Below are 18,734 nucleotides of genomic sequence, written 5' to 3'. Positions count from 1 at the left end.
TGCTGTGCGGATGGGCGGAGGGAACTCGAGGAGGGGATGGCGCAAGGGACGGCGGCCGACCGCGACGGATGGCGCAGGGGTGGCGGCCGACCGGGGCAGATGGCGCAGGGGGCGGCGCCCGACCGCGGCAGATGGCACAGGGGCGACGGCCGACCGGGCCGGCGGCACGAGCTGCACTCGCGCGAGGGCACAACGGCGGGGGGCCGACCACCTCCTCTCCCAGGTTGGTCTCTCTCTCTCTCTCCGGTTCTCTGTGGCGGAGGGCAGGCAGGGGGCGTGGGGAGCGCAGCGGCCCACATCTGGCCCGGCGCGGTGCAGGGTGGCGGCGGGAGAACCAGACGCGGTGGCCATGGCTACCGGCCCAAATCGAGGCAACGATGGGCGGCAGCAGGAGGTGGAGCATGGGGAAGGAGGAGATGGAAAACGCACCTCCACGATGAAACCTCCGAGAGGGCGCGGGAGAGGCGGCGGTTGCTCCGGTCAGTCGAATCTGGAGTCCCGGGAGCTTCCCTCCGAGTGGGGGTGGAGAGGGGAGGAGTAGGGATGCCCGACAGACCGGGGGCTGTAACGGGAGTCGGTTGGAGACAATTTTTTGCGTTTTCTCTTCTTTTTACGGGTAGGGGGCCAAGAAAGGAGCCGGTTGGAGTTACCCTTAGATCAGAAATCAATGTCACGAAACAACTCGTGTTTTTCATGTTTTGTTCCGCCCAATGGTTCTACGTTTTGAAACTTTTCATTCAGGAAAAGAACACCTAAATCACACTATTCTTGTGTATCAGATATGCTGTATATATCAAGACGGTTGCCTAACCTGGCAGCCTGCTTAGGCCAGGAGTCACTATTGTCTAGCGGTCTCCTAACCATACATAGGATCGCCAAATTGTCTAGACGGTCTCCCAGTCAGCATATACTTGTACAAATTTCAGATCAAAATCACAAGCTAGCATAACATTCTAAGATAACATTTGCTTTCAATTCCGATATGATTCTTGTTGGTTTAATGGGAGTATCATTGGTATGTGTGTCCCATTAATAGAGTTGATATAGTACTACGTGAATCAAAATAATCTTGTCTCTAAAGTGATCATTTTGACTTTCTAAAATTAAATGAATTGGAACATGCATTTGTTCATACTAAAAAAGGATGAAATTTTGGTCTTCTCAAGATCTGATGCGGATGTAGTGAAGGCGGACGTATGTATATGCATGTAAACTGCGTAACTACATCAAGCACCGCACCAAAGTGCCAACTTATTGTTTCCCCACTGTGTTTAAACTCATGTTGCAAGGTCTCGTGTATTTTTTGCTAGTGTATACGAGAAAATAGCAACTTGCTCTTCTATTGAGACAGCTCTTGAATCAGCAAGCAGTTGTTTCTCACGCAACTTATTGACCAAAGCTTGAAAAATGCCAACTTCCTCCTTTTGCTTAGTCTCTCATATCCCGTTAAGATCTCATTAACACGACAAGCTCTTGAAAGTTTTGATGTATGCATCGGTTTCTTACTACATAATGGCTATGATGACTCCTTTTATGGTAGGCAGAACAAAAAAACATGAACTCATCTTTATTTTGTGATCGTTATCGATAGTTTGGATCCATAACAATGACAAAAGGTAACAAGGGATACTCAAATGTGTTGCTAGTTTGTGCTTTCAATATCTACAGCCTGATAGGAGAGAGGAAACAAGAAAATAAATTGCTAATCTTTACATACATATAGAACTTCATGTCCAAACAGAGTATTGAAGTATGATCGCAACAAATCTAATAGAGTAACTCAGTGTCTCATATATGAAGTATTGGAGTATGATTTATGAAACAATTGCTTATTTGCTTGAGAAGAGTACCTTAGTGGGCTCACAGGGCTATGTCCGGTGCGCTATTTTGCCTCGCGGGCGACAGGCGTGCAACACTGGTGGCCTGGACGCCCTGTGCCTGGTGCCTGGCGCTGGTGGAAGTGGCTGGGTGCCAGGTGCCGTGTGGGGCGGGGCTGCGCCATGGTGGCAGCCGGCAACGGCGGCACGGTTGGTGCCCGACAGAGATCGCAAAGGCGCAGACGGCCGACTCTGTGACGCGGTGATGGTAAGCTCGGAGAGCCGAGCCGAGCCGCGATGGGCGCTGGCATCCTGGCGCTCACTCCTCCCTGACGGCCAACACGGTGACTCCCTGGACTCCTAGAGGTTGCACGACTTCGAGGCTTATCCACCCGACGGAATTTGGTGGTTTGATGGGCTACGCAGTGTTCACATCCCCATTTGGTAGCTTTGCGTGGGCCTAAAGGTTGTTACTATCCATATAGAGCATCTACGGTTCACCCCTGACTTGTGGCCTATGGCCAGCTGCAATCATACACGATTGCATGCCAGCCAAAATACCAATCGATGTAATGTAACCAGATCAGGCAACGACTACCTTGCTCAAACAGCTAGCTGTTCAAATTCAAACAAACAGGCAACGAGAGGTGTGATAGATTCCTTTGTTTTTCCTATGCTGCTACCAAAGGGCTTCCTTTTCCTATTCCCGTATTTTCACTTCCCATAGGATTAGATAAGTATGACATTTTCATTCATGCGTTTTTCCTATCCTGCGTTCCAAAGGGCCCTAAACTGCTACTCGCGCTCAGATCAGAGCTCTAGTTTGCGGGCGCTAATCTGATAACTCCACGCCGTGCCAACATCCACCCCCCTCAAATCCTAACCCAGGCACAATGTATTGCCATTTCTAAGCCACGAGCAGAGCGGGAAGGGGCTGGACTGACCTCTCCTTGCACTTCTAGAGCAACTTCATCTACACCATGTGGTGGCTCTCGATGTACTGCTTGGTCGCCATCACATTCTACTCGGGGACGCTGGATTGTGCCTCCTCCCCGACCACGACCATCCTCGCGGAGCCACTGGTGGGAGATGAAGCCGCCACAAGTTTGCCCCGCTCTTTGTCCTTGTGCCGTGACTGCATCTTCTAGAGCTAACTCTGGGCGGAATCCATGGCGTGCGACGGCTGATCAGATCAGGACTGAGGTCGAGGAGGCACCATTGGTAGGTGGGGGTGAGTGAATGGGTGCGAGGTCCATGGCGCCCGCCCCCACGTTTGCGTAGGATCTCTAGATCTAGTGGCTTGGTAGGGTTTGGAGCGGAAGCACGAGCGTCGCAACCGCACGTAGGAGCCGTTGCCTAGCCACCTATAGTTCATGTGGTGGTGTGTGTGATTGACTAACCATGTAGTGGCCTAGACTGGCGAAGACATGGAATAAGTGTGTGGATTGTGAGAATGAGCCTTGGAATTTTGAGACCTCTGGGGCACACGTGGGTGCAAAAAACAGTTCAGATCTAAACTCGACTTAGGTCAAAACCTAACCTGATGGCCCTGCGAAGAGGTTTTTACACTTGAACCCGTTCCCATTGAATCTGAAACTCACGAGGCCCTGACCCACTACCACCTTTACAAACATGCATGCAAGCCTCAGAGATAATACACCAACGCAAGGCCCGATGAGCCCCATTGCGAACAAGCCACTGGCTCGATGGTAGCGCTAGGGGTGCCCAGCCTACCCATCTGAGTTCGATCCTCGGCACTTGGGTGTCACACCAGGGTATTCCCTAGTAGTACATAGAATTAGTATGGATTAGACTAGAGTACACACGCATGTACGTTTAGTGATACTGTAGGTTTTCACGTACTAAAAGTTTTATACCTCCTAATCCCTTCCATAGAGTGTGTATAGATGTACACATGTGTCTGCATGACATGAGTATAAACTGCGTGTGTATTCTTGTTATAAGAAAAGGAGCCCCACTGCTCTCTTTTTTTTTTTGACGTTTTGAGTTTTGACCACCGACAGCCGACACAGATCAACCACGAACAAGGGCTCCGTAGTTAGTGGCGAGGCCCATGACGGGTGTGGGCCTATAAGGTCCTTATGCCCCCCCGGCGTACCCACCGACAATCGGAGTGGAAGTTCCTATCCCTTCAGGCTTTCGGGGCCGAATGATCTTCAACGCATGGACATTCGTATTTTCGACGTGTAATCACAGAGTACTACTACTAGAGCGCTCTAACCGTTCAGCCTATGGTCAGTCTCTTCAGGAGTTGGGGGCAGAGATTGATTTTGAGCAACCGGGATAAGTAGTGCTATATATTTTTTGCTCTGTTCCCAGACGACAGATGTTGCATTTCGTTCTGCTGCAACCAAGTTCGCCCAAGTAGGAGCTCGCAACACATCGAGCTGCGGCTAACAAGTAAGGCCATTCAGCATTCACACTGGGGAAGGTGGCAATCAAACCAATCCACTAATCGGTTGCTTTTTTGCTGGCTTGATGATCGAGCTCACATTTTTCCTCGAAGTGATGAGCACTTCTATTCCGGTGCGTATTCTTGTGTTTTGCTTTTCCCTTCCTCGTCATCATGCACGATGATGGTCTGAACTGGCCAACTGTGCGTAGCGGCGTAGGTAAACTCGTGAGCTCGGATGGATCTACTCGGGCAGCCGACGTAACAAAGGGTTGTAGATGACGAATAAGACCATCTCCAACAGCTACCTCAAATCTTCATCCTCAAAATACTATTACAGCATCCCTTATCACTATTACAGGCAAAACACTGTAGCACTAGAATCCTCAAATTTAGAGACTCCGTTGGAGATGGCCTAATACCGGTTCAGTTAGGCAGTTTCCCCCTTTCTTTGGGCGGATCGATCTATGTACTAATGTTGTTTATCTTAAAAAGAAAGAAATTGGGACAAGCATGAACATGACAGTCCTTTTCTTCTGGGAATGAACATGACAAAGTCATGCAATAATACTAGTTTTTGTTTGTTCAAAAAGAAACTTCTATTACTCAATGAATTTACACTGTTTTCCTGTGCTCAATGAATTTACACTGTTGCAAGCTCGGTACATGAAAAAAAAAACTCTAGAAATATGGCATCATAGGACAACCTGTGCACTTCTTTGACTTCGATTTTATTTGCTAGAGATATGGGAACTCCACATTTTTGCCGTTATTTCGTGCCACAAGTGCAGTATCTATAGTATTCTGCTACCACATTAAACGTCAAGTTTGACCATATTTTGCAAAAGGAACATATTATCACAGCAGTAATGCCAAATGCACTCCTGCTCATAATTTTTTCAGATAATAATTAATACTAGTAGCTTAAAAATGAGTATTAGTACTTGTACTCCACCATATTTTTTCAAATTGGGATCGGTGTATCAGATATGTTCGATTTACCACATCTATAATGTTTACCGATATTTTATTTAAATTTGTTTGGATTTTGTTTACCGGTGACCTGATCATTACAGCATCAGCACGCGAGCCACACCCACCACAGAAAATCATCGCAGCAATCGAGGCATCAGCATATGCACAGACTTTAGTACCCCACACTCTACCACCAACGCACCACCCTGAACCTGACCCAGGGTCAAAACCCAACCCAACGTCTCAACCCAAGGTTCAACTCAACCCCGAAATCGCCAAAACCCACGCCCCAAAAAGCCAGCTAGAGCCTAGAGGAAAAGCCTAAACCCCCTCATTACCCACGCGACCCTGCCTCCTCCCCCTCCCCCTCCCCTTCTCAGTTCTCACGGTCTCACCCCAGCAGCACCACCACCACGCGCCATGGCCGCTTCCCACCGCCACCACCACCTCGTCCTCCTGGTCCTCTCCCTTGTCGCCTCCATCGCGTCCGCCCACAACATCACGGCCGTCCTCGACGGCATGCCGGAGTACACGCTGTACAACAGCTACCTCTCCCAGACCAAGGTCTGCGACGAGATCAACAGCCGCGACTCGGTCACCGTCCTCGTGCTCACAAACGGCGCCATGTCCTCCCTCGTCGCCAACCTCTCCCTCGCGGACATCAAGAACGCTCTCCGCCTCCTCACCCTCCTCGACTACTTCGACGAGAAGAAGCTGCATTCCCTCGGCTCCGGCTCCGAGCTCACCACCTCGCTCTACCAGACCACCGGCGAGGCCGCCGGCAACATGGGCCACGTCAACATCACCGACCTCCGCGGCGGCAAGGTCGCCTTCGCCTCCGCCGCGCCCGGCGCTAAGTTCCAGTCCACGTACACCAAGCGCATCAAGGAGTTCCCCTCCAACCTCTCCGTTCTCGAGGTCTCGGACCCCATCACCTTCCCCGGCCTCTTCGGCTCCCCGTCCGCCGCGTCGGCCAACCTCACCGGGCTCCTCGAGAAGGCCGGGTGCAAGCAGTTCGCGCGGCTCGTCGTGTCGTCCGGGGTGATCAAGATGTATCAGGTAGCCATGGACAAGGCGCTGACGCTGTTCGCGCCCAACGACGACGCATTCCAGGCCAAAGACCTGCCCGATCTGAGCAAGCTCACGAGCGCCGACCTCGTTACGCTGCTCCAGTACCACGCGCTGCCTCAGTACGCGCCCAAGGCGTCGCTTAAGGTCACCAAGGGCGACATCCCGACCCTGGCCTCCACCGGCGCGGGGAAGTACGACCTCTCCGTCGTCTCCAAGGGCGACGAAGTGTCGCTGGACACCGGCGTCGACAAGTCCCGCGTCGCGTCGACCTTGCTCGACGACACCCCGACGGTCGTCCACACGGTGGACAGCGTGCTGCTCCCGGCCGAGCTCTTCGGCGGCGCGCCGTCCCCCGCGCCGGCGCCCGGACCGGCCGGCGACGTGCCAGCGGCGGCCCCCGCTCCCGAAGCCTCCGCGCCGGCGCCCGCTCCCAAGGCCGCCGGCAAGAAGAAAAAGAAAGGTAAGTCGGCGGCGCACTCCCCGCCCGCGCCCCCGGCCGACTCGCCCGACATGGCGCCCGCCGACGCGCCGGCGGGTGACGAAGCGGACAAGGCGGACACCAAGAAGAACGGCGCCACCGAAGTGGCCATGACCTTCGCGGCCACGGTGGCCTCCTTCGCTCTGGCCGCCGCGTCCTTCTGTTGAGCGTCAGGTGGTTGACCCTAAGCCCCAGTTGTCTTCTCTGGGCATGCATGGCCTGTGACGCAATGTAATCTGTTGTTGCTCGTGAGTTCGTGGGCTCCATTGATAATTTGATAAGCTCATAAGTTGTTTCTTCTTGTTTGCTGGTTGGTAGGTAGGAGGATTTAGGATTGGGTCCTCCTCAGGTGGAGACGGTGATTGTGATGCCTGTTTTGGTAGTGTTAGAGATAGGGGCTGTCATTTGAGTTGGATTTGTTCTCGGTGTTACCGTGTTGTGCTCGCTCCAGTTGCATCCTAGCGACCAGCAACTCCATTTCCCGCAGGGATCCTCTGCAGTTATGCATTAACAGTCACTGACAGATGGACTCCATTTCACATCAGTAGTTTTCCGTAGCTGCTTGCAATTAGATGCTGTGCGGCTTTGATCTTTCACTGCATTACGACGTGTTCGAGATTCTGCACAGGTCATGGCGATTCCTTCTCTTATGGTCCTGTGGCTGTGGAAGTGGGATTGATTTGGCCAATATGTTACCCCTGGCCCTAATAGCATGGTTAGTGGCGCTCTAATATTTTATTAGATAATTTATTAAAAATTAGTTTGTTTAGTTTTTATGGTTTAATATCATTTAGTTACAAAACGAATAAAACTAGAAGAAGAAATAAAAATTACTTATGTTAGTAAAAAAGAAAAATTATTTATGTTCTAAATCTGTACAGTTGTATATGTTCTAATCAACCATCAAAATTGAGCTTTAGGTAGAGGCAATTTAACTCTTGTCCGCTATCTGCTTGACGTGACACAATGTTCTTTAATCTATTGTATCAGTGAGAATTTAAACAAAAATTATAATTTTTATTATGAATTTTAGCTATTGATTAATTATATTTTACGTATTTGATTTTTATAATATTTTTTATAAGACTATATTTGATATGAATCCTTATTTTTTCTACTCTAATCTTAATTTTAATTATTATTAATTTTATTTTATTTGGATTTTTATTTTGATATTTTGCTTCTCAAACTGTATGAAAATCGAACTACTATTTTTTTGAATTTAAATTTCGAATTTAGATATTTATTAATCATATTTGATATGTATTTTTTGGTTTTCAAATTTAGTTATTTATTAATCGTATTTAATATGATCTCTTAATTTTAATTTAAGTTCTTAGATGTTTGTAATAATGAGTTATCTATATTTTTCTGATTAACGCAATAATTTTATGATTTTGAGAGTGAATGTGATGGTTTTTTTTTCAAATAATAATATAATAGATAGATTGAGACCATTTAAGCCTTCAAGGCCACGAGTATTTCCATTCTAATCGATAGTCGGAACCATATGAAAGTAGGCAGGCACCGAGGCACAAGTTGTATGAATTCAACTGGTTATACTTTGGAGGACCAGTTCACCATATTTTCACCTCATAATGGATCACTCCTTTACCTTTTACCTGCATATGCACTTACGACAGTAATTGCCCTGGTAAGCGCGCGCATCATGTGACTCTGCGCTGAGCCTGAGCCGTATCCTTGCCATTGCTTGCACGCTGGTCGGCTGGTGGAGGGTTGGTCAGGCCGTGCCGCCGCGGTCCATGGAAAGCGAGAAGCACGCTCAAGGAAAGCGAGAGCTGCAACCTTGAAGTGGCCTTGGCTATGTATTCGGGATGGTTTGCTCGACTCTTGCTGTCTGGATCGTAATGGCTGGCTTCTTCCTCCTTTCGAGTCAGATCCTAGCCTCCTTTTGTTTGGTTCCGGGATAAAGTGGCTGCTGGTGCTTACGCCTACGGCAAAAACTCTCCTTTTGCAAGCCGTTCTCGCCGGCCACGAGTGCATGTGGTCTTAAGGGTCTGTTTTTTTTCCTTCTAATTCTGGTTTCTATAAAAAAAAAGTTACTTTTAGATTTTAGCTATTGAATTTTACTATATTTTTTAACTTTTTATTATATTACTTTTCAGAAAAATTACTCTAAACTAGTTTCTTAGTTTCTAGTTTATTTTCTCAGAAATAGACTTTTAGCTTCTTAAAAACCATTTTTCAGTAAACCTATTTATTGAAATTTCTAGCTTGTAAACTTCTGATATAAACAGAAATAAAAAACAGTCTGCAACAAAAAGATCCTAAATGTTACACCTAGAGGAGCCGAAACAAACGGTTGACGACCACGCCATAGGCCACTTGGGGAGCTGGGGGCAGTTCCGTGATTTCGGAAGGCGATCAATGGTTGTAGTACTTTGTGTGTCGGTGGGGAGGATTAACTACTAACCTTTGATTCAGGTATCATATAAAATACGAGTGAATTTCTATATCATCTCTTACCAGTGTTTTTTATCTAATAATTATTTTTAAATTTAAATAATTTATCTACTTTTATCATCTACTCTTGTTTCTTCAGCCTCTATATCTCTTTACCGGCTACAGATATGCGACACAAATTACTAACAAAAATAAAAAAAGAAATTAGGAGAAAATTTAGTAGATAATCTCTTTTTATTTTTTCAGATCTCATCTTAAATCAAACTATGATATCGTGTCTGCCGTATTTGACCAACAGTACTCCTTTGACATGTTCATATTTCTTTATCTTAAATTTATATTTGATATTATCGTGTCTAATATATATATATATATATATATATATATATATATATATATATATATATATATATATATATATATATATATATATATATATATATAACTCATAAGCACTTAGCTTCTAAGCAAAGAGAGACTGAAGCCCTTGCGTCCCGAAACATTTGCATGCCATTAAGATATAGTAGTAAAACTTTGGAATATCAGCAATTCAATAATGTTGCATGTGGAATTCCTCAGCGTGTAACATGTGAAAGAGAAGACGTTCTATGCCAATCGCAAATTCTAATGATACTTCAAAAGATTAGAACTTGCATCTGGGTTTGTCTGCTGAGTTAACCAGGACCAGCGGGAGACGAGGAGGACAAGGCCGACACCAAGAAGAATGACGCCACCGCAGAAGACGTTCGAGGCCACGGAGGCCAATTCTGCCCTGGCCGTCGCGTCGTTCTTGCGAGAGACAGGTGTTCGACGCCGAGCCCTAGTTGTTCTCTCTGGGCATGCATGGTGTGACGCGACGTAATTTGTTGTTGCTCGTGAGTTTGTGGGCTCCATTGATAGCTTGATATGCTCATAGGTTGTTTCTTCTTCCTGGTTTGCTGGTTGGTAGGTACGAGGAAGTAGGATTGGATCCTCCTCAGGTGGAGACGGTGACTGTGATGTCTATTTTGGTATGGTTTTAGACGTGATGATTCATTTTTTTTAGTTGTGATGGATGAGATAAATTAGTTTTTTATTTGGTTGGTGAAATTAGAGTGGATAGTGTAAGCTAGTTTTCTATTTTATATAAATTTCATACGTATTTAGATGAATTTGTGCATATTTAAATTCATTTAAATCAAATTAAATTATAAAAATATCATATAAAATTATAAAAATACATATAAATAGAGCATTACAAAGGAACTCATTTTTTCACCAAATAATATAGAGTTAGAAATATTTTTATAAATTTATACATCACATGAGAAGAATATTAGTGAATTTTACAGTTTTTTGATAATTTATTTGAGAAATTAAAAATTATTAGAAATTATAAAAGTAGACTTGTTTAGAGAATTTTAATTAAATATTGGCTCAAGTTTTTTAATCAAACTGATTCGAATAGGTCGTTAGTGAGCTTAGTATACTGATAAAAACGTTTAATTTTTTTAATAAATTGAAAGTTAAATAAAAAAACACAACACACGCTAGTAATAACGCGCGGACTAGCACGAACCTGATTGCTCCATCGCTCCGTATAGCATCTGAGAATATTCTTCTATCATGCCACCCCTATCCATCCTATCTCTTAAACTAAACATCATAAAAACTAGATGATCATCTTTAAAATAAGCTTATCCATCCAACCAAATACAATCTTAGTTATCGGAACTGTTGTGTTGTGCTCGTTACAGTAGTTTTTCTGTAGCAACTGCATTTCACATCCAGTAGTTTTTTTGCAGTTACTTGCCGCGATTCTTCGATATTTCACCGTATCCTGACATTTCCAGATTAGCACTGGTTGTGCCAATCTAACCGCATCGCCCCGGAGATGCCTGCTCTGCCCTTGTGGGCTGTGGCTGTGCAGATGGGATTTGATTTGGCCAATTTGTTCGCACTACTGTGCCGTATGAAAGCAGGCAGGCGAATCATGTGAGTCGTATAAATCCAACTGATTAAAATTTAGAGGCACAGTTAAGAGTTGATCACGTATTCAAGGGATTTTCAATTTTTCACCTCGTCGAGGAGTTTTTACTACATTTTCTTTCGAAACGATGCCTACATTTTTTCACATACGTACACATACGACAGTAACCGCACTGGTGTCCTGTGGTGCCTTTTCTGCTGGACGAAATCGTGGGGTGATGATTTCGCATTTTTGCTGCTCTTCGTTCCAACGAAAGGCAACGAGGAAGCAAGTATTTTTCATTTTAGGAATCGAGAAAGCAAGTCGGTCTCCGCTATCTAAGGTAGTGTTTAGTTTGTGGGATGGGTGGGATAGAGCAGATCCATCTTGTTTTTAAGCTGTTTGGTTAAAATTCAGTGGGATGAGATGGTTCTGAATCAGAGAATATTCTTCAAAGATTCGGGACGGATCCGTTCCAGAAAAAAGACTGAACGCAGCCATCCCACTTGGGACGGGTCACTGACGTTGGCTCGAAATCTAAAATGAAGTCGTTCCATCCCACCCACCAAACAAACATTTGATTTCGGACCATCTCATCCCATCCCTAAATACATGAATAGAATCATCCCATCCCACCTCACTCTCCAACCAAACACTACCTAAAGTGTCGGGTAGAAAAGCCCAATAGCCAATAGGAGTCCACTGTCAAAAAGGTTGAAAGTAGGCCCGGTATGCAGCACGCTGTCATGGCTCAAAGTCTATTAGGAAGTTATGGGCCTCCGAGGTCTAAGGATGGCCTGTTAAGACATATTGTCCTTAACAGTTTCAAGCAGTAGGCTTCGAACCGGAATCAGATCTGTTAACTATTTTTTTAAGATGATTTCTATAATAAATTTTTAACTTTTAAAAAAACTACTCTCAACGAGTTTTTTACTTCTAATTCATTTTCATCAAAAATAGTTTTTGTCTTCTCCAGAAATCACTTCTCAGCAAACCCGTTTATTTTGGCTTCTGACTTCTGAGCTTTTGACAGAAGTAGAAGCCAGAAACAGCTGAAAACAGACATGCCCTTAGTTTCTTTCCCAAAAGTAACAAAAACCAGCAAACTAGCTTTCAGTTCGGTAGTTCACTTCCTCGTTGTGAGCGGCTGGAACGGGTGTTCGACGCTCGACTCTCACACGCCTCTATGCAGGGAGGAATTTATTCCCAGATGGATTTTTTTTAAGCTTCAAGCGCCTACAGAACTGGAGGCTTCTGGATCTCTTCAGTAAGGCGTGTGCATAGGTTGTAAGTCTTGAGATGTGTGTGTGTTGAGTGTGGTGTGAGTTCAGATATTACAACTTGTATCTAGTGTTGAGGCTGAAAAAAATATCAAAACCGGAACTTTAAATTAGACGTATGCTATTTATCAACCATCTTTTTTTTTGCTTATTTTTCAGGCAACAACTGTGAGTAGCCCAGCTTCAACCTCCGTGCTTGCTCCCGCCTCCTACCCTACTCAACCTGTTTTCGGCAACGGTCCCGCCGCCGCCGCCCCCGTTGCACAACTAACTTAGCATCCTTACCTCCCTTGCCTCGTCACCGGCCCACCAGCTATCATTCGTTGCTCGTGTTGGGCGCCTCTGCTGCTTCGTTGCTCCACCTCACGTCTACCTCCTTTGCTGAGTCAGCCTATTTTCCCGGGTATCCTCTAAATCCAAGAAGAACACCGCCTACCCAAAAATCCCCTCCCAAATCCTCCACCTCATACGTGACGGACGCGCCGTTCTTAATTTTTAGGCACTGAAATTTAAAACTAGTGTTTAAATCAAGGACGCCCTTTAATTTGTGCAAGTATAAGCCCGACGGCAAGTAGTTCAGGTCCTACTCGGGTAGCTCCTGATCAACCTTGTGAGTTTGTTTAGCAAGTGACACATTCGCAACAATCACGAAGTGATTACACACAGTAGTAAACTGTGAAACCAAAATCACCGTTCCTCAGAGTGCTGCTAACACGCAACGCATCTTCTCCACCTGCATGTCGGCACCAACGCCGGCTGCTGCAGCAGCAGCAGTGCACGCGCATCGAATGTCACCGGGAGGAAAGCCAGCAACTCGTATCAACTATACTGTACCAGGTCTACATACTGCCTTGAATCGTTGAAGATTCTCAGCCCTAATTTGTCCATGGTAAAAACTCCGTTCCAACCACAGTCTACCACGGTGTCCCGGACGATTTTTCATTGGTGCCCATTATTTGATTCCCATTTGCATTTGGTGCCAGGCTGCCAGCTAATGCAAGAAATAAAAAGAGCCAGAGAGTGCTGCGCCCCGTGGTAACATGCCGAGATCAGATCGAGGCAGAACACATTCCCGGTCAAATTTGCTACTACTACAAGTACACCTATGTATAAGAGCAACCACGATATGATAAAAAACCAGGTAATAATTAATAAATGCACCTTATTATCCGGTAGCAACCACTGTAGAAGTATGTCTTAACAAAAGTTTGCTCATATAGCTACTGCCCGCGATAAGTTAATAAAATATATTATCTCTCACCTGATACTAGGTTACACCTTTAATACCATATACATAAATATTATAGTATCTATCATAACTATTACCACATAATCTTAGATCCCACATCTAATACTGACTTGGACAGGATACATTGCCGTGTGTAGCCTCTCCACTTCTCCAGTGTCAACTGCTCACAAACTTCAATACAGAGATTTCAACTTCGTTTTACGGTTTTTTTCGTTCACTGGTGAAAATATCAAAATTCACAAAATTTCACCGATATTCTGATCATTTTTCATCCTCTACACTATAATCCCACATGTCAACAAAAATAAATTTCAAAATTAAATATTTCGTTTCCCTTCAGAATTCACAAAATGTCGCCCAAATTTAATCAGCAGCAGCAGCAAGTCAGAACACAGCAAAACACCGTATGTGAATTTATACTCTGATTATGTTGCAACGCATGTAAATTTAAACCTACAACCGCACTAATACAATGTGAGACTACGCGCAGTAATATTTCCGGCGCAAAATCCTTCACACAAAGATTCAAAGAATCCAAGAGAGAAAAAAGAAACTGTAGAAGGAGCCAGCAGTTCGGTTCTCGCCGGTAACTAAATTACGATCTCCTCCAGCTCCGGCGCTGTTCGGCGACCCGCCGCAGCATGCCGTCGACCATGACGTCCACAGCATCCTTCATGTCGCCGCCAAGCCCCTCCTCGTCAGCCGAGGAGTACACTAGCCTCGGGATCATCTTCACCACGCGCTTCCGCATCAACCGCACCCGCGACTCCGGGATGGCCGCCAGCGCGCCGCGCACGGTGACGTTCCCGGCGCGGAGCTGGTTGCGGTCGATGAACACGGACCATTCGCCCTCGCGCCCGCCCACAGGCAGGTACCACCCGTACTGCTGGTACGCGCTCCGCCGCCAGAACAGCACCGGGACGGCGCCGGCCACCATGCAGTCGAACAGCGACCGCCGCGTGAAGCTGTCCCCGCGCGGCTGCAGGCAGAACCTGGCACCCATGAACAGCTGCATGACGAGCGCATTGTTCTTGATGCACTTGCCCTCGGCGCAGTCCAGCGCGCCGCACGCGGCCCCGGCCGCCTGGCATTCCTCCAGCAGCAGAGCGCGGAAGTCGCCCTTGATGGCCGACCGCGGAGCTCCGGCGAAGGCGAAAAGCCTGGGGCGCGGGCGTCGCGCGATGTACCGCTGCCACGCGTGCACGTCGGCTGCGGTGCGCGGGTGGAAGCCGGTGGGGTACGGGATGCCGACGTCCATGGCGTCCCATGGATCGCGCTCGATGATGAGGCGCGTCACGTTGGCCACCCTGGGCATGGTGAGGAAGCTGCCACCCCACCCGCCGCCGTCCGGCGTGCGGCGGAAGTCCCACGTGATGCGTCCCAGCGCGATGAAGTGGTCCCAGCCGTGGGACAGCTTGTAGTACGGCTGCGCGTGCAGCCACGACAGCAGCGCGACGCAGTCCCTGTCCCTGTCGGCGTCGCTGGCGTTGGCCGCCCACAGGTGGCGCCCCACGGCGAGCCCCGCGTAGAACGGCACGAAGAACGCGGCGGCGCGAGCCGGGTCGGCGGTGCGGCACCGGTGCGAGAGCAGGCGGCGGTGGACGATGTGCTCCAGCGCGAACTGGTCGGACGCGTACCACGACCCGAGCAGCTCGCGCGGCAGGATCGCCGACAGGTTGGTCCCTTCGGCGGGGAACCCGAGCCCGTCGTTGGCAAGATAGGGGCACAGCGAGTACCATGGCGCGAGCGCGTCGCACAACCCCAGCAGGTCCTCATTGAAGACCGCGGGGAGGTCGTAGACGTACACCAGCCCGCCCCCGCAGCTGGAATCCTTGTCGTCCCGGCAAGTCGGCACCGGCACTGAGGAGGAGGCGGCGACGGCGGCGGATGGGGCGGGAGGGGACCGCACGGAGCGGAAGGTGAGGAAGACGAGGAGCTGGAGGGCGAAGAAGCCGAGCAGGAGGAGCACGGCGAGGCGCGGGCGGCGCGCGGCCGTGTTGGGCGGCACGGGGCGATACATCGCCATGGGGGCGGCGACGAGGACGAACCAATCGATCCCGAGCCAAGTGAGGATCGCGCGTCGGCGTGGTGTGATACCGTGACGTGAGGCGATCTGCTTCACAGCCTAGCACGGCGGGACGGGGACCGCGGGGTGAGAACGTGCCGCGCGGTAAGGCGCAGCCGGAGGATTGGGGGATGGAGATCGTGCTGCGCTGGGCAAGTGCTTTTTGCGAGTAGACAAGTGCAGAAACGGGAAAGAACAGCAGCGGCTTTCGGTCACTGTTTGCTCGGCGGCGCCACGGATGGGAAGAATGTACTGCAGCGGCAGAAGAGATTTCAGGTAGACTCCAGCAGTCCTCCACTGGAGATGCCGTGAAACTGCGCCCGGCGCTGTGGGCGTGAAATGTCCTCGGTTACGAGTTACTACGACTGGGACTTCTGGGATGTACGACGTATAATATCTATGCTGAAATTGCAACTGGGCACTAGCAAGTACGCAGTTTTCGCTTGTTCACGACCCAGTGAGCAAACAAACTTAGCTAGCTCAACGTTCTTCAGTGCTTGAGTTGAAGGATGTGTTTGTTTGCCGTACGATGTTTCGTAAGTTGTATAGTATATTTTGGATGAGGGTAAGTAGTTTGAGGGGATCTGTATTTTGGAAAAGAAATGTGTTTGGTTGGTTGGATAAGCGGATGTAGATTGAATTTGAATTTGTGTTTGGTAGACTGGATTTGAAGCTGTATGAGGGAGCTCGTTGTCGCTGACAAGTGGGTAAGCCGTCGGTTGCTGCATCCGGCCGACCTGCATGCGACCTACAGCCATTTCCAGTGTATGCGCGGATGCAGTGGGCGGCCATATGGTTGCACGAGCAGGTGCAACCTCGCATAGCTTGTCACGCCATCCAAACGCGCAGCTCGCGAAGCGTATACACCAGTGCCTGCATCCGCCGATGCGCCAAACCAAATACACTCTAACTGTAACTCCGTGTGTATATAAGCTTCCCCCACTTAGGTACTCCTTGGCACGAGCTAGTTCATGCTCGTGCTGGCCATGCCTAAGACATGAATCATTGCGCACACACAGTGGTGGATCCAAATCAAATTTGAAGCCTTGTCAAGCCGACCTACGGGCTTCGCTGATCTTCTCTAACTCCGGCTTTGTACATAAGGTAGGCATGGACGTGGGTGATCTATAGATTTACTCTAATTAAATTATATAACTAACTTTATAATTTAGGTAAAATTGTCTAATTAATTAATTAAGTTGAATTAGTAGAGATTAATAGATATCCATTAGCAGTGACAAAGCTAGAGTAAAATAGAGGAAGTGTAGCCCATAAGATTAGATCAAGTAGGTGCAATTTTTTTTAAAAAAGAAAGATACGTTAAAAGTAAAATTCTAAAGCTTAGCTCTGATTTCCGTTTTTTCTATAAATACATACACACCCTTCTTTCCAAATAGCTTCCCCATGTCCATTGGTGCTCGATCCCCGAAACACCACCGATGAAGATAGGCAGTAGCTCAACGGCCCTAGCACTGGATAGATCTAGATCTTTTGATGCCGATATCACGTTGATTTTATCGCTGATGCGTAAGCTTAGCCCCACATGTTAGCGACGTCCGCACCGGATTCGGCCAAGCTCATGAAGGACTCAGCGCAGCGAAGGAAATCATCATAGTACATTTTTACCGTAAGTCCAACTCAAGGAATACCTTCAGTCCGAAATGGCTATTGGTCTAACTAGGCCATCTTATCTAGATGAATTTTTTTATGGATTTTTTATTTTCTATATTTTATTTTTTAATATTTATAAGAACACACGTCCATTTGAAAAAAAATAGACCATCTTCACTCATTCATTATGCGAGTAGTCTCGTCCGATGAAAAAGCGAGACCTCATGAGCCTCACAGCTCATATGATTATAAAATATGAAAAATACTGTCAAACAACGTATCCCCAGCAGAACAGTGAGATACGCTTGTTCAATGGGGGGACATCTTTCACCGGCCCCGTGCTCGTGTCTCGCACGTGGATGGTCTCGCCCGTTCGGGCGATAACCTGCTTCACCATATTTTTCATATGTTTTAATCATATAAGTGACGAGCTTACATGGTCTTACCCGATGAACGAAAGACAATACTCTATTCTTGTAAATATTAAAAAATAATATATATATATATATATAATATAATATAAAAGTCCTTTTTTATGTAACACATGGTTAAGCCGGCCTCCTTGGCCCAACTGTTCGTAATTGGCGGTAGCATCCGAGTTCATGGGCTAACTTGGGTAGGTGGCTGAGAACCAGCATCTACAATGCCCCGCACTTTGCGCTTCCTGGTGTATCGGGCCGAAACAGACACACGATTATAAGCGTCCTCAGAGGCCCAGAAATGCAGATGTGCTGTGCCCTCGTCTTGCATGTGAAAAATCAGTACATTCGCGATTTCAGTCGAATCGGGCACCGTCCGATCGTTCCACGATTCGTGCACGCGTCGCGCCCTTCTCGCGCTCCTCCTCGCGTCGTGGGCCGCATCCCCCTGGCCTATGTCAGTGTTTTTTTTGTTCGTGGGCTTTATTTTTATTTTCGGCCCATTTATTTGCTTTGTTCTTTTTTATGTGTGTGTGTGTGTGTGTGTGTGTGTGAGAGAGAGAGAGAGAGAGAGAGAGAGAGAGAGAGAGAGAGAGAGAGAGAGAGAGAGAGATGGAAATGGCGATTATTTGCTTTGTCATTTTTTATGTGTGTGTGAGAGATATGGAAAAGGCGATGAAGATTTCGCCATTAATTCATTCGGTCCTCGTAGGTAGCGACTACTGGTGGGAATTGGGAATGGAGATATAACCTCTTCTGCTTCGTTGGAGGTGGATTTGGAATTGAGAAGAGAGACTGAGACGGTGAGGGCGAGCTTAGCTACGCCGCCTAAATCGAGCACATGGAACTACAGGGATCGGCGGCCAGTGTGCCCTCGATTCCATGTGAGCAGCACCGCACTCGTCCTCTCTTGAATCTCCTACTTCAAGTGGATCGGAGGAGAAAGCAACAGGTCAGTAAAAGCTAGGTTATCCCTTACGATTT

The 18,734-nt window shown here is 47.4% G+C and overlaps 2 protein-coding genes across 2 annotated transcripts; one reads left to right on the top strand and one right to left on the bottom strand.

Moving 5' to 3' along the window:
- The first annotated feature begins 5,324 nt into the window (after positions 1-5,324).
- Positions 5,325-7,433, top strand: LOC133888733 (fasciclin-like arabinogalactan protein 8). The gene has a single exon (XM_062329077.1). It carries the CDS (start codon positions 5,626-5,628, stop codon positions 6,919-6,921), a length of 1,296 nt encoding a protein of 431 aa, XP_062185061.1. The 5' UTR covers positions 5,325-5,625; the 3' UTR covers positions 6,922-7,433.
- A 6,596-nt stretch (positions 7,434-14,029) lies between these two features.
- LOC133889019 (xyloglucan galactosyltransferase XLT2-like) lies at positions 14,030-16,043 on the bottom strand. Its single transcript, XM_062329449.1, has one exon. It carries the CDS (start codon positions 15,679-15,681, stop codon positions 14,251-14,253), a length of 1,431 nt encoding a protein of 476 aa, XP_062185433.1. The 5' UTR covers positions 15,682-16,043; the 3' UTR covers positions 14,030-14,250.
- Positions 16,044-18,734: the final 2,691 nt, after the last annotated feature.

Source organism: Phragmites australis, chromosome 13, assembly GCF_958298935.1.
Source record: "Phragmites australis chromosome 13, lpPhrAust1.1, whole genome shotgun sequence".
In the NCBI taxonomy this organism is placed as follows: domain Eukaryota; kingdom Viridiplantae; phylum Streptophyta; class Magnoliopsida; order Poales; family Poaceae; genus Phragmites; species Phragmites australis.
The sequence above is the reverse complement of the archived record's forward strand: the minus strand, read 5'-3'. Positions and strand labels throughout refer to the sequence as shown.

What these genes read in the sequence shown, in the direction of transcription:
- LOC133889019 (XM_062329449.1), bottom strand. Translation starts at nt 15,681, where the DNA reads ATGGCGATGTATCGCCCCGTGCCGCCCAACACGGCCGCGCGCCGCCCG.
- LOC133888733 (XM_062329077.1), top strand. Translation starts at nt 5,626, where the DNA reads ATGGCCGCTTCCCACCGCCACCACCACCTCGTCCTCCTGGTCCTCTCC.